The sequence below is a fragment of the Meleagris gallopavo genome, chromosome 2 (genome assembly GCF_000146605.3).
Source record: "Meleagris gallopavo isolate NT-WF06-2002-E0010 breed Aviagen turkey brand Nicholas breeding stock chromosome 2, Turkey_5.1, whole genome shotgun sequence".
In the NCBI taxonomy this organism is placed as follows: Eukaryota; Metazoa; Chordata; class Aves; order Galliformes; family Phasianidae; genus Meleagris; species Meleagris gallopavo.
This window is the reverse complement of record NC_015012.2, coordinates 37589517-37602679: the sequence shown is the minus strand read 5'-3', so window position 1 is coordinate 37602679 and position 13163 is coordinate 37589517. Positions and strand designations below refer to the sequence as shown.

At 38.5% G+C, this 13163-nt stretch overlaps 1 protein-coding gene across 1 annotated transcript in view; it reads left to right on the top strand.

Moving 5' to 3' along the window:
* Positions 1–11375, top strand: part of KCNK1 (potassium two pore domain channel subfamily K member 1) — a gene marked incomplete at its 5' end in the record, with an annotated part of 27789 nt that extends 16414 nt beyond the window's left edge. The window contains 2 exons of the mRNA XM_031552195.1: positions 5841–6236; positions 8874–11375. Of these exons, the coding sequence (XP_031408055.1) occupies positions 5841–6236; positions 8874–9133 (656 nt within the window). The remainder of the gene's footprint in view (positions 1–5840; positions 6237–8873) is intronic.
* Between the last annotated feature and the right edge of the window lie 1788 nt (positions 11376–13163).

Below are 13163 nucleotides of genomic sequence, written 5' to 3'. Positions count from 1 at the left end.
GATCTTCCGATCTAAAAAAAAAAGGGAGGTATGTTAAATAGTGATGATGCTGGTAGAGCATAGACTCTGTCTCACAGTGCTCAGTATAATCATTCCTTTTCCTTTTCCACTGCGTTTCTAGTGTGATAATAGGTAATGCTTTCTTACTGTTTTTATTTTAAATAGTTATTTGTATGTTGAGTTCAAAATGCTCACAACATACATTTAAAAACATAATTATTCACATATTATTTTTTTTAAAACTGACTGATTTTAATGTAATTTTCTTGCTGCTATGTATTTATTTCATTTAGGTAATTTCCCACCGGAAGCATTATCCTGTGCAAAGATCAAGCTCAATAAAACCTCGTGCAGACTAAACTATTCACATAGGATTGCTGTGCTTTCTGAAAATGGGTGTGTTATGTATCAGTAGATCACTGTATGTGTTTAGGCTGACCCGTGGCATGTTAGTAGGACAGGAATTAAACAGGAGTGGTTTTTTGCCAGCAGTGATACAAACGCTTTCGCGGTTCAATACCAAATGTAAGATCATAAAGCAAACATTTTATCACAATGTATTTACATATGTATGGGGAATATTCCTTGCTCTCCTTCAGTCATTTTCCACAGTTTTATTCATCAGCATGCCCTCTTCCCGGAATCTGTGGGCAGAGTTTCTAGATCTGTTTCTTTCTTCGGACAGGTGAAATATTCATTCCTGTGTAAGAGCATTTGTGGTAACCTTTATATGCTTTCCAGGATATAAATGCTTTGATGTACAACTGTTCTGGTAGAAATTAGTTTTGAAGCCACCTTTAAATGTAGGTGCCATTATGATCCATGTCATTGGGTTGATACCTTTGATTCAGATGATCCTGACAGCCATGCAAGTGACTTGCACAATCTTATAGACTGACTGTGTTCAATGCCATTTCCACCTTTCTTGGTGCAGCAGGCAACATTAATGAGCTCATTATATGAACCAGTTCTTTCTGAGCTAACTCCAGACTCAGCTGGCAGGGCGGTGGTTCTGAGGAATTAATAGTCTTTGGCATTGACGCAGTAGAAGTGGTTTCAGAAGGAACTGAAGCTATGTGCAGTCAGTCAGTAGATAGACACAAGTCACTATGTTGGAGTCTCTTTGCTTTGGAAGTAATTTCACAGTGAAATTGTAACTAGTAATTGGCAAAACAGAATTCTCTGTTCTGAGAAGTGATGAGGTGAAAAATCATTATGGGAAAGATGTAATTTTTATGATTAACTTAATTGTTCAAATATTTTTTACTACTTTTGTTGTAGAGATGTTGGAGGGAGCTGGAGCAGCACTAAATCAAATCACTTCAGCTGGAGTTTTAAATCACCCTTAATGCTGCTGTGTGAGCAAGGACTTAATGATTTCCTTTATGACAAAACTGTCTTAAGCAGTTTCTACCACTCCCTTCATTGCCTTCCTAATTAGGCTACTGCAGCTGTTGGAGGACTACACCATAAGCTTTAATTAAAGAAATGAACTAAGTTTCAAACAAATTGCCTCCTCACTTTCCCTCATCTTTTTGACCCAGATCACTTAATCAGTTCAGTTTACAGCATGTCTTCCTCCTCCCAGTTCACACAGAACCAGTTCCATTAGTGGCTCAACTGAGGAGGTGGCAAAAATGTGATGCAAATAGATTTCCTTTGTTTAGAAGTGCCTGCCATAAAAGGATTTTATTCTCCTTCTTTTAGCCCGGCTGGACATCGGAGTTCTTAGACTTGTTTAGGGAAACTCAATTGGTGACCTCTTGATTTTTTGCTCCTGCTTTTTTGCAAACAACTTTTAAATGTCTTCTTTTAGTTGTTTTGATGCATCTCAAACTTCTGAGTGAAAGTTCTGAAAAGTCCTTTCTAGCAGTAGCACAGCACTACACTTTTTTAGCTATGGACCAGTTTTCACCTATTTTTCCAGTCCTTCAAATTCTTTTTCCTATCTGTGATACAAAGGAGAGGGGTTTACATCTGATGGTATGCTAAGAAGTTCTTAACTACCTGCCTATGTAGTCATCCCTAAAGTTGTTCACTTCTTTTTCCCAATGCATAGCTGGTAGAAGTAGAAAGGGCAAAATGCCTTTCCCAGAAGATAATTTGAGTCTGAGTAAATGGTTTGACACGTATAGATATGTTGCATAATTTAGTGTTTCTTTCATTCTGTGTAGTAGGTGACTGTTGTCTGCTAATTTTATTGAGCACATAGCTGACTTGTATGACTCTCTGCAACAAAGTCAATATAAAAAGGTTAAAGCATATCAAATTATTTTTTAGAAAGAGCAATTTTGTAGAATAGAGGGACATTCAAAGCTACATCCAAACAGGTAGAGATGTTATGTATATTTATGTAAACTCACAACAACTGAAGTTCTCCAAGTCATAAGACAGTTAAAATCTTTTAAGGGGATTTTTTTCCAATGCATAGACATAACTGAAAATCAGACATCCACATCTTGAGAGGTTTTGCTCTTTGTATGAACAATCAAATAAAAGTCCATGTCAGGATGCTAATCTAGATGGAGTGTTGATCTTATTTAATATGGCAAATACTGCTGGTCTTGTATGCATTTCTGTGTGAGTTTTCTGGAAGGAATGGTGCCTCTAACTTATGAATAGTCAATAGAAAGAATTAGGTATAAATAAGATTTTTTAAACTCAGTGTCACTTTGCTTCTGTGTTTTGGCAGCTTTTCTGAAAGTTTGGTTTTTCAAAGGTCTGTGTTTTTAAGGAAGTGATTGTAGTCTGATGTTCAGATTATACATAAGAAAGTATAGCCCATAATAAATCTTAGTCTCTGTCTAGATAATCGGTGTACTGGTTCTCAGAGATGCTATGTGGGCAGGTTAATTCTTGTCCCCAGTAATAATTCCATCCAACTCCTCTCTGATAGATTAAATATCATCAGTTTAATAAAGAGAATGTAAGTAATACTGTCTTCGTGAGGTTCCTTTGTCATAACAAAAGTGTTAGGATTTTATAAAAATAATAATGTTTTAGGATTGCAGTTGTTAAGGCTTGTGAATGTTATAGTTTTTGTTGAAAAGGCAAATGGGCATATGTTTTATTATCTGAGTAGAACCAGTGCATGCTATGAACTTTATAGAAGGATCATAGAAAGCCATTTCCCTGAAGAAGTAGCAGTGCAAGGAAGCAACAAAAAGATGCAGAAATGGCTAAAAGCAGACATTAGAGTGTCTCCTGCCTGGGATCTGTAATATTTTTGTGTTTTAATATATGACATTGCTGTGTTGTTTTTTTTTAATGACTTCTGTACGTTTGACTGAAGTGTATAGATGTTGCTAGGAGTAAGTCACATAAGCATTTCCATACTAGGAGAAAATATGGGTCATTTTTCTTTCTGCTTTCCATAGTGTTGTAAATTGTGACTGTTTTAGCTCAAGGTTTTTGATATAATCATTCCCAACCAATGACTTTGGATCCTCAGTGGCAAACAAATCATCATCACACTTCTGTTTCTTTTGGAAGCTGTCATACTATTGTTGGCTAAGTAGAGCACTTTGATCTGCAACTTTCAACATTCAATATTGTACTTCCTGTAACTGTTAGCTGCTGAGGAGCACGCAAACAGTCCTCTTTAACACTTATGTGATGTGGCAACCTCACTAGAATGGCAGAGTGCACCTTAGAATGCAGCATCTGCTTCAGGCATCTCAACTAATTCTATGAATTGAGAAAATTATGGTAAGGTTCAGCCAGACAGGCTAGTCTGAGCACCCAACTTAACCAAATCTTGTTGAAAGCCTGTAGCAAAGGCTTTCATTTAGCACTTAATTCTTCTGAGTATATGCTATGTAGTACACGTTGGGAAGATTTATCCTTCAGGAGTCATGAGAGAAGTATAAGAGAGGTGACAAAACCACTCTTCCCTGAGAAATGAGCTGTTTACCTACCTAGGTCAGCACAGTGGCTGGCTGGAGTTAAGTTACTATTAATTTGCTCAGTGCCTAATGAACTGACAAACACAACAGGGATTTTTTGTGTGTGTGTGATATGGATATTTGGGTTCAAATTAATAAATTTTGTGGATATAAGAGAAAGATTAAACAAACAGAGGAGAAAAAAAAAACAAAAACGGTAGGGACAAATGGTTAGTTCTTGAGGTAGAGGACTGAAGCAGCTGCAGGAGCTGGGATTGTTCAGTCTGGAGAAGAGGAGGTTCAGGGAGACCTTATTGCTCTCTATAACTACCTGAAGGGGGGTTGTAGTGAGCTGGGGGTCAGCCTCTTCTCTTGTGTAACTAGTGATAGAACGAGAGGGAATGGCTTCAAACTGCACCAGGGGAGATTTAGGCTGCACATTAGGAAATAGTACTTTTCTGAAAGAGTGGTCAGGCAGTGGAATGGGCTGCCCAGGGAGGTGGTGGAGTCACCGACCCTGGAGGTGTTCAAGGAGCGTTTGGATTTTGTGTTGAGGGACATGGTTTAGTGAGTACTGTTGGTGATAGGAGGATAGTTGGATTGGATGATCTTGAAGGTCTTTTTCAACCTTGATAATTCTGTGATTCTGTCACAAGGAGTGTTCCTCAAAAGCCTTTTTTGGGACGAATGCTGTTCTTTTATATTAATGTGTTCATAAATGAGCTAGAAAAGAGACTAAAGACACAAAATTCAGGTTGTAAGGATGGAAGAACCACTGGGCAATTGGATCATGAAACAGCACTGGAAAATGAGTAGGATAAATGTTAAATGAAATATGTAACCAAAGGCCATTGTTACATACAAAGTTATGGGATCTGCTTTGATGAATACTGGGACGCCTCTGAGGGGCAAGGCCTGAAGTTCTGATGGAGAAGGCCAAGGAAATGTCAGCTAAGCACTTACTCATAGTCAAAAACACCAGTTGGATGTCCAACGTTACTAGGGATGGAGTAGAACAGAAAGTGGAAGCTTTACTGTTCTTCTCCACATCTATGATTTGCACTTAAAACCAGGCTGAACGCGCTTTAGACGGCATAGCTGCTAGTGCTGTGTACAGGTGTAATTGCACCACGTTTGTGGAATTGATATGGGTCTTGATTGCCTTGTAAAAAACAAACAAACAAACAAAAAAAACAACAGTGGATACATTCCAGGCTGGATGGCTCTGGGCAGCCTGGTCTAGTGGTTGGTGACCCTGTGCATAGCAGGGCAGTTGAAACTAGATGATCTTTCTTCAACCGAGGCAGTTCTATGGTTCTGTGATTCCTGCACTTGAAACAAATGACTGTTGGTATTTCTAGCACACAAACGACAAGGCAGAAATCCAGCCACAGTGGTTGGATCCCCTGAATTTTCCTGTGAAAATCTTTGCTCTGCTTGTAATGCTGGATGCTTTATTATCTAAACAGTTCTTGGCAATATGGAAGCATACAGTCTGGAGTGTTGATTTAAATGCTTTAAGTCCAATTTCAATGTTTTTCACAGAAGGACTTAGAGAATTTTACTGTTAAGTAGATCTAGGAGCACTTTTCAGGAGTATGGATTATCCCTCTTGACAAGGTAAGTAAAAGAAGTTGCTGCGTGACTTGGTAAAACTAAACAAAAAGGTCAGTAGGAAAACCCAGAATTAAGCAGTTTTCCTGCTGTAGGTTTCCTGCTCTTAAGTACACATTACATTTTTCTTAAAAATAAGCATTAATACAGTTACTATCACAATTTGAAATACAAGAACATTTTTAGATTTTTATTTCCTTCTTGCCAGTACTTAGACTCCATTTACCTGCTTAAGCCAGGTCAGCAGATCCCATCACTGTTCTTTATTTCACGCAGTATATCTAATATCAAATGAAGTCTAAGCTTTGACTCAGCCTATGTTTTCTGTCTGCTTTATTCTAGGTTATGGACATACAGTGCCTTTATCTGATGGAGGGAAGGCCTTCTGCATCATCTACTCGGTCATCGGGATCCCCTTTACACTGCTTTTCCTGACAGCAGTGGTACAGCGCATCATTGTTTATGTCACCAGGCGGCCTGTACTCTATTTCCACATTCGCTGGGGCTTCTCCAAGCAGATTGTTGCCATCATCCATGCTGTAGTCCTTGGGTTCATCACTGTCTCATGCTTTTTCTTTATCCCAGCAGCAATTTTTTCTGTTCTGGAAGATGACTGGAATTTTTTGGAGTCTTTTTACTTTTGTTTCATTTCCTTGAGCACTATTGGCCTAGGAGACTATGTGCCAGGAGAAGGCTACAATCAAAAATTCCGAGAGCTGTATAAAATTGGAATTACGTGTAAGTGTTCAAGCTAACCAGTTACCTAAGAGACACTTTATTAAAAATTTAAAAAAAAATAGGCATTGTGTCTCTCTTCCAGAGTTGGTGATTGTTTTGTGAGCTGTCAGCTTGCAGACTGGGCGTTGTTGGTAACTTTGCAACGTTGCAGCTGAAGGCAACTATAGGCAACTGTGCTTTAAATAGTCAGTTTCTTAATTAAGAAAAGAGAAGCTGAAAACAAAATTCCGTTGTGCTAAACCATATCTACATACTCTCTTCTTAATAATAGCAAAAAATGTTCATGTTACTGTTATGAAAATGGGTAAGTGCTTGTAGAGCTAAGATATCACAGAGTCAGAAAATGATCCTTGTAGCCCAAGGTCATCCTGTAAGGTGGGATGACAGGCAGACAGAGAGAAGGAGGAATGGGAAATGGGCAGAAGAGCAAAATTTCTTACTCCAGTTGTAACATAAGGTAGCTGAAGCTGACATTAGGACGTATCAGCTGTCAAAGTGAGACAAATAGAGTGAAATGATGATACAGCAAGACTGTGAATGTTAAATTATAATTGCTTAATTAGGTCTGACACAGAGGAGAGGCACAGTGATCAGTGATTAGATGAAAAAGTAGAGCCGAGAAAATGATCTGTGTGTTGACGTTCTGAATGAATGTTGCTGATCTGCTTCAGTCTGCACAGTCCTGGTTCAAGCAGAGGCACTCATTGAAAGATTTAAGTAGCCATTCCTGTCAGGTCCATGTCTTAGGCTGCCATGTCTTTATCTGGGCTCCCATACGTGATCCAGTAATCATAATGTAGTCATAGTGTCCATTAGCGTGATTTTGTGTTTTGCATTCCTGGAAGCAAGTCCTTGAACTGGCCAAAACTTAACATGAACCTACTGAGGTTCCACAAGGCCGAGTGCAAGGTGTTGCACTTGGGTCAGAGCAATCCAACCTAAGTGTACAGACTGGGAGAAGAACTTGGAGGTTCTGGTGGATGAAAAGCCAGACATGAGCCTGCAGTGTGCTCCTGCAGCCTGAAAGGCCAACAGTATCCTAGGCTGCATCAAAAGAGGGGGGAGCAGCAGAGAGAGAGAGATGTGATTGCCACCCTCTGCCCTTGTGAGGCCCCATCTGGAGTGCAACATTTGGGTCATTTCAGGTTTTTTCCCTTCCCCATCCTGTTTATCTTACCAGCAGTAGCTTTTAATTATTACCCTGCTGATCTGCAGAGTTAATCTGGTGATGCTAAATGATTAAGTGAGTAGTGGAAGTCATGCATAATAAATACATTGTAAAAATTCTGAAACCTTAAAAACCATAAGAAGACATCCGGGATTAAATTTTTTTTCCTTTTTTTTAACTGAAAAGTCAGGTTTTCTTTTTTTGTACAGAGACAACTTTTCAATTTCAAGCGTTAGAATGCTTAGAAAACAAATAGAAGGAAATTCTAAATGGAAAAAGTAGCCTATAGGCAAAGTGATGTATTTCTAATTTGAAACAAAATAATCCAAGGTCATAACTTTTGAATTAGCCTTTCTTCTCTCATGCAAACAAGTCAAGAAACAAAACACAATGTATAAAATATTTTTCTCTTTCTGAACTTAAATTTTCTTCCAAGAAAAGTTCTGAAGTTCCAAATCTGAAAACCCTTGATGATTACTACAGGTTTTCCAAGGAAAATGCAGGTGTCCTAAATGAAGTGTTGGATTACTTGGACAGTGTTTCAGAGATGAGTAAAAGTTCTCATCGCAGATTTATAGATGCCTTTTAATTGGCATAGCTTTGTTATTTCCTCCCTGTGTTAATGCATGCCTTCCATTTGAACTCATGAGATAAAGATTAAAAACATTTCATAAATTTTAGCTATAGTGTCGATTTAGATCAGCGCCTGATATTGCAGTATTGATTTAACAGTGCTTCTGGAAGAGAGAAGGAAATGTTATTTTTAGTGAATAATCTGCAACTGCTTGTAAAATATTTATGCCTTTTGGTAACAGAGCATTGTCCATGCGTAGATTGTAGTAATTAATCTCTGTTGATCTTTCAGCACATTTAATATGCAGCCTTTGGATGAGCGTGTTTTATTAACAGTTGTAACTTCTGCTCGATTTACTCATTGAAAGGATAAAATATTCAAGTTGTCATGATCCTTGTTACATTGTAATGATGAGTTGCAAGGATCTAATAAAGCATTGGGATTAAGAAATGCTCATTTTAATATCTTTACTCCAATTCTAGTTACACATTTGGAGTGGAGAACAAAAGAGCATAGTGAGCTGCTGATTCTAAAGGTCTCAGCCTATGAGAGTTAAAAAATATTTTGAGAGCGTGTAATCAATAAGCTTGTTAAGTAAGTGTTAAATTTTAAGATTCCAGTTTGTTAAATGCCTTTACATACTTCTGTCTGGTACAATTGCAGCAGATTCAAAACCACTGCTGTTACTTTTTAAAAATTACTATGTGGAGTCTTGATGACTGTAGAATGCAAAAGAACAGGGGCTGGATTTGACAGCCCAAACTGGGTCAGAGAGAAGATTAACATAATATTCAGAGATGGCAGAGGTGGAATATATGGAGGAAGATAAAGGGTTAAAAGTGTTCAAGCCCCCACTAATTTGATAACAATTAAAGCCTTGATCTTTTGTACCCAGGTTACCTCTTGCTGGGCCTCATTGCAATGTTGGTGGTTCTTGAGACGTTCTGTGAACTCCATGAGCTCAAAAAGTTTAGGAAGTTGTTTTATGTGAAGAAGGACAAGGAAGAGGACCACGTGCATATAATGGAACATGACCAGCTCTCTTTTTCCTCCATCTCAGACCAAGCAGCCTCCATGAAGGACGATCAGAAGGCAAACGAGCCTTTTGTGACTTCCCAGTCCCCAACTTCCAATGACAGCTCTCTAAACAATTAATACAGGGGCATCCACAACATTGTTTTGGTGCATTTATGCTACTTACTATAAGAAATAGAATGTATCTTTTATTTTCCTGAAAATATTGAAGCTGGAAGACTGTGCTATTTTAAACAAAGATTCATCACTTCTAACATAGAAAAGACTTCTGGGGAAAAGTGTGGGAGCCACCCTGGGAATAGGGAAAGAAATGTAGGATGCGACTGAGAAACATTAGGCCAATTTTGCTTGAGAGATAAAGAGGTGGGAATACCACTTTCAGAGGTACCAGAGAGAAAGGCTCAGACAAGCAACTTCATCTGTCTTTAGGAGAGCAGGGCCTTCACTGAAATCCAGCTTGTCTGGTTGCATGCCCTGTCCTACAACTGGGTGAAACTTTGCGATACGTGCTTTATCTCAGAAAGATAGTCACAGACTTATTCCAAACACACCAAATATCTTCATCTGGAAAACATTTCCAGAGCAGTATCTGTAGACCTGCTGGAGGGGAGTATCTAGCTGATCCTTCTATTACCCAGTAAGTTGCATGTGCAAACAATAATGCTAGGAATGAAAAAGCAGGGCTCCATCCCTTCCTCTGCCCAGGCCATTTGCATTCAAATTTCCTACTTCCTTAAAGTGTCCCCTCATCACAGGAAGAATGTTGTCCTGAAGAGAATGTGCCTTGAGTCTTCCATGCTGTTTTGCTTTGTAAAAAATACTTATGTAAGCTCTGAGAGGTAGCAGGAGCCATTCAAAAGTACTGGATGATAGGGCTGCAGGGAAGGGAAAGTCCTCTTCCCTTTGGAATATGTAGGAATGTTTTGGGGTTTTTTGGCTGAATGGAACAAAATGAAAAGGGAAACTGAAATTCAACGTATGCCATATTTGTCATAGTCAAACGCTTTAAGTATTCTCCTAGATGAGGGTTGAAGTCTTATGAGCAGAGTAAGGGCTCAACTCTGTTTCATTTACAGTACAGCCCAGCATGTGCTGGGCTGTTAGGCATCTGGAGGAATAAAAGGAGTGTCTTCTTTGAACACAGCCCCTTTTTCTTTATTTGGTTTTCTAGCTAGTACTCAGAGCGCTTTGGAGGAGAATGGAATGTTTCCAGACAATTTTTCAGTTTTTCATATGGCAAGAAAACAGGAAAAATGTCATATTTGGTTCAGATGGAACCGGATGGAACCGAATTTTTTTCCCCTTGGGAAAAGTCACTACAAAGTCAAGATCCCACTCAACTTCTGAAGCTGGATCCTCTTTGGCTGTAACAGGAGAGGCATTTTACTCCAGCTACCTGTCACTGTGCTGAATGCAGGGACCTCAAAGTGAATTTCAGGGAGCAGGAGATGAGACTAAGGGGTGACAGTACTCTCTTCTGGCCTTAAGAATCTACAAAATGGGAATCTCGGTAATGTTTTGCAGTGAATAAAAGATCTGGAGCACAAATAGCCATATTAGGACAACCTCCCACATAGGAATAGTGTAGAAGAGAGCCTTTTCCCTGCAGTGCAAGCATGCCAGATTGCCTGTAATTTGGCTTGTAGTGTTTAGAGCTGAAGAATATTTTACTGTAAAAGAAAAAAAAAAATGCAGCTTGTCTAGAATTAGCTCACATGGGAAAAATACTTGAAAATAAATAACCCAAAATATTCTGTGTTTGAGCTTAATTATAGCTAGCATCAAACCAATTTTATATCTTTACTGGAAAAACATACTTTATGGCTAAACTAACTAAAAGTCGTCAATTTATATTTGTAGAAAATCAGAGGTAAAGGTTTTGGTTGTTTTGGGTTTTATAGATTAGGCGAGAGCATACTGTGTTTGCATGTTCCCAGGAAAGTGGCTATTTTTATACTGCTTAAGTTAACACAGTTCTATTTATAACAAATATTAATCAATATATATGTACATATATACATAAATATATTTATATACTGTACATATATCATAAATCACCAGAGTTTAATCAACTTAGGCACAGCATTTTAGATTTTGTTTTCCTAGGTTTCTCTTTATACAGTGAATAATAGGAAACAATGGCATAAAATAACACTGGCAAAAAAATAAGCAAACTGTACCACAAGAAATATTGTTACTGGTTGTTTTTTTTTTAGTGAAATGTTATTGTTGTCAGTACCTTAAAATTTAAGGTTTCTTTTAATTTCAGTGTAACATTAAGCTGTAAAGGATATGCACAGATACTAAATGATATACAAAATAATTCTGCAATTTGTACACAGTTGCAAAACATAGACACGTTAAATGAAAGCACAGAATTCAAAGCAGAAGCGATAAACTAAGCAGTAATACTGTGATGTAGGTGAGTCTTTGTTTTTTTGAACTTAAAACGAGTATGGCTTTTGGCTGCCTGCACTATGAAGTGAGGCATATTTTCTTTAGTAGTGTGTGTGCGTGCACATACTCTGCAAAAAACCTGTCTGCATTTGTTAAGATTGCGTGTCCTTTAGTTAGTCTTCCTCAACACAAGGAGAGACTGTTAATGCCAGAGCGTGCTACCTAACTTTGAAAATGATTGTAGCTTAGCGTTGTATTGGTTATTCGTATAGGGGAAAAAAAGCATTCCGAAGTGTGTTTGTTTTTGTTTCAGATGCTGACTGATTATAGCAAATAAAAAATAGTGGCATAACATTTACCTTGTCTTTATAGACTGACTACTGGAGTATTTGAGGAAATGAATGAAAAACTGTCACTGCTTGTTATCACTAGCACTGATCAAAATAGTGAGCTTCATTTCCTAGTGGATTTACATCTTTGTGTGAAATCAGTGCAGAAGATCAGAGTGTTTAAAGCTGGAATCCAGTTTAGAAGATAACAGATTATTGTTCAAGAACCTTGGTATAAAATATTTATCTTTCCTAGGAGAAAACTGTGAGGCATGTATGTGTAAACTCACATGGAAAGCATTGGTTGCAAAATGCTGTTGCCTGAACAGAAGCTGCAAGAGGGAGTCAGAGAAGTGAGTAAGTGACCTACGGAGAATTGTCTGCTGTCACCTAGTCATCCTCTTGACTTCAGTTGATCAAAGAAAATGAAAGAACCAATTGAGTTTTGATGTTGGCTGACAGCCATGTTTGTCCCTCCAAGAACATGTTCTCTGCCCTAAAAGAGATTCTTCCCAGACATTACAAATGGCATCTACCAAGAGCACACACAAAATTTCTGGGGGTTGGAATGAGTAACTTTTTAAGTAACTTCAGAGAGTTGGGTAGTTTGCAGCTTTAATGCCAGAATTGCACAGGTTACCTAATGGGGCATTTATGCCAGCATGGTTATACAAGAACAGCAGTTCTGGATTACACTAAATGTTTGTCTAGCCCAGTTATTTCTTTGGCCAAGAGAAGATACGCATGGGCTTCTATGAGGAGAAGATAAGCACGTAGCAATTGTTCCAAAGGGTATCTTCCTAGCTCCCAGTCACGTTTAGTTCTTGGTCTATAATAGTACCTGGGAGGTACAGAGCATCAGCGTAGGTGTGCTGTAAGGCACAGTATGCAGATGTGCATGCTCTCAGCAAGTAAAAGATTGTCCCACACAAGATCAAATGAAGGTTACCCATTACTTTCCCACAAAACAGCTTGAGGGTAGGTTCTTTGCAGCAGCCAGGTGATGTAGCACTAACACAAGGAACATGGTGACTGCGTGGGAGGGCCTCTTGAAAAAGGAAAGAAAGGCAGAGGAATTAGTATTAGCTGCTGTTACTTGGACACTGCTGTCCTCTGCATAGGTAGGAACAGAACTTTGCAGCTCAACATTACTGTTTGCTTTGTAAATAGCAGTCAGGAAGGAACTGAGGTGAACCGTAAAGCTGCTAAAACATTGCTGTCCCAATGCTCTATCATTATTATTCCTTCTAGATTTTGCTTTCTGTGGAGGCAAAATAAAGTTATGATACTGAAAGCAGTGTCAATCCAAGTGTGCACCAGTATGAAAGCGCAGGGCTTTTCTTCTTTTCAGAGCATTCTCCTAGTAAAGGTCATTAGTGTCTTGTGTATCGAGAAGCTCTTAACCAGAAAAGTGTATGTATCTT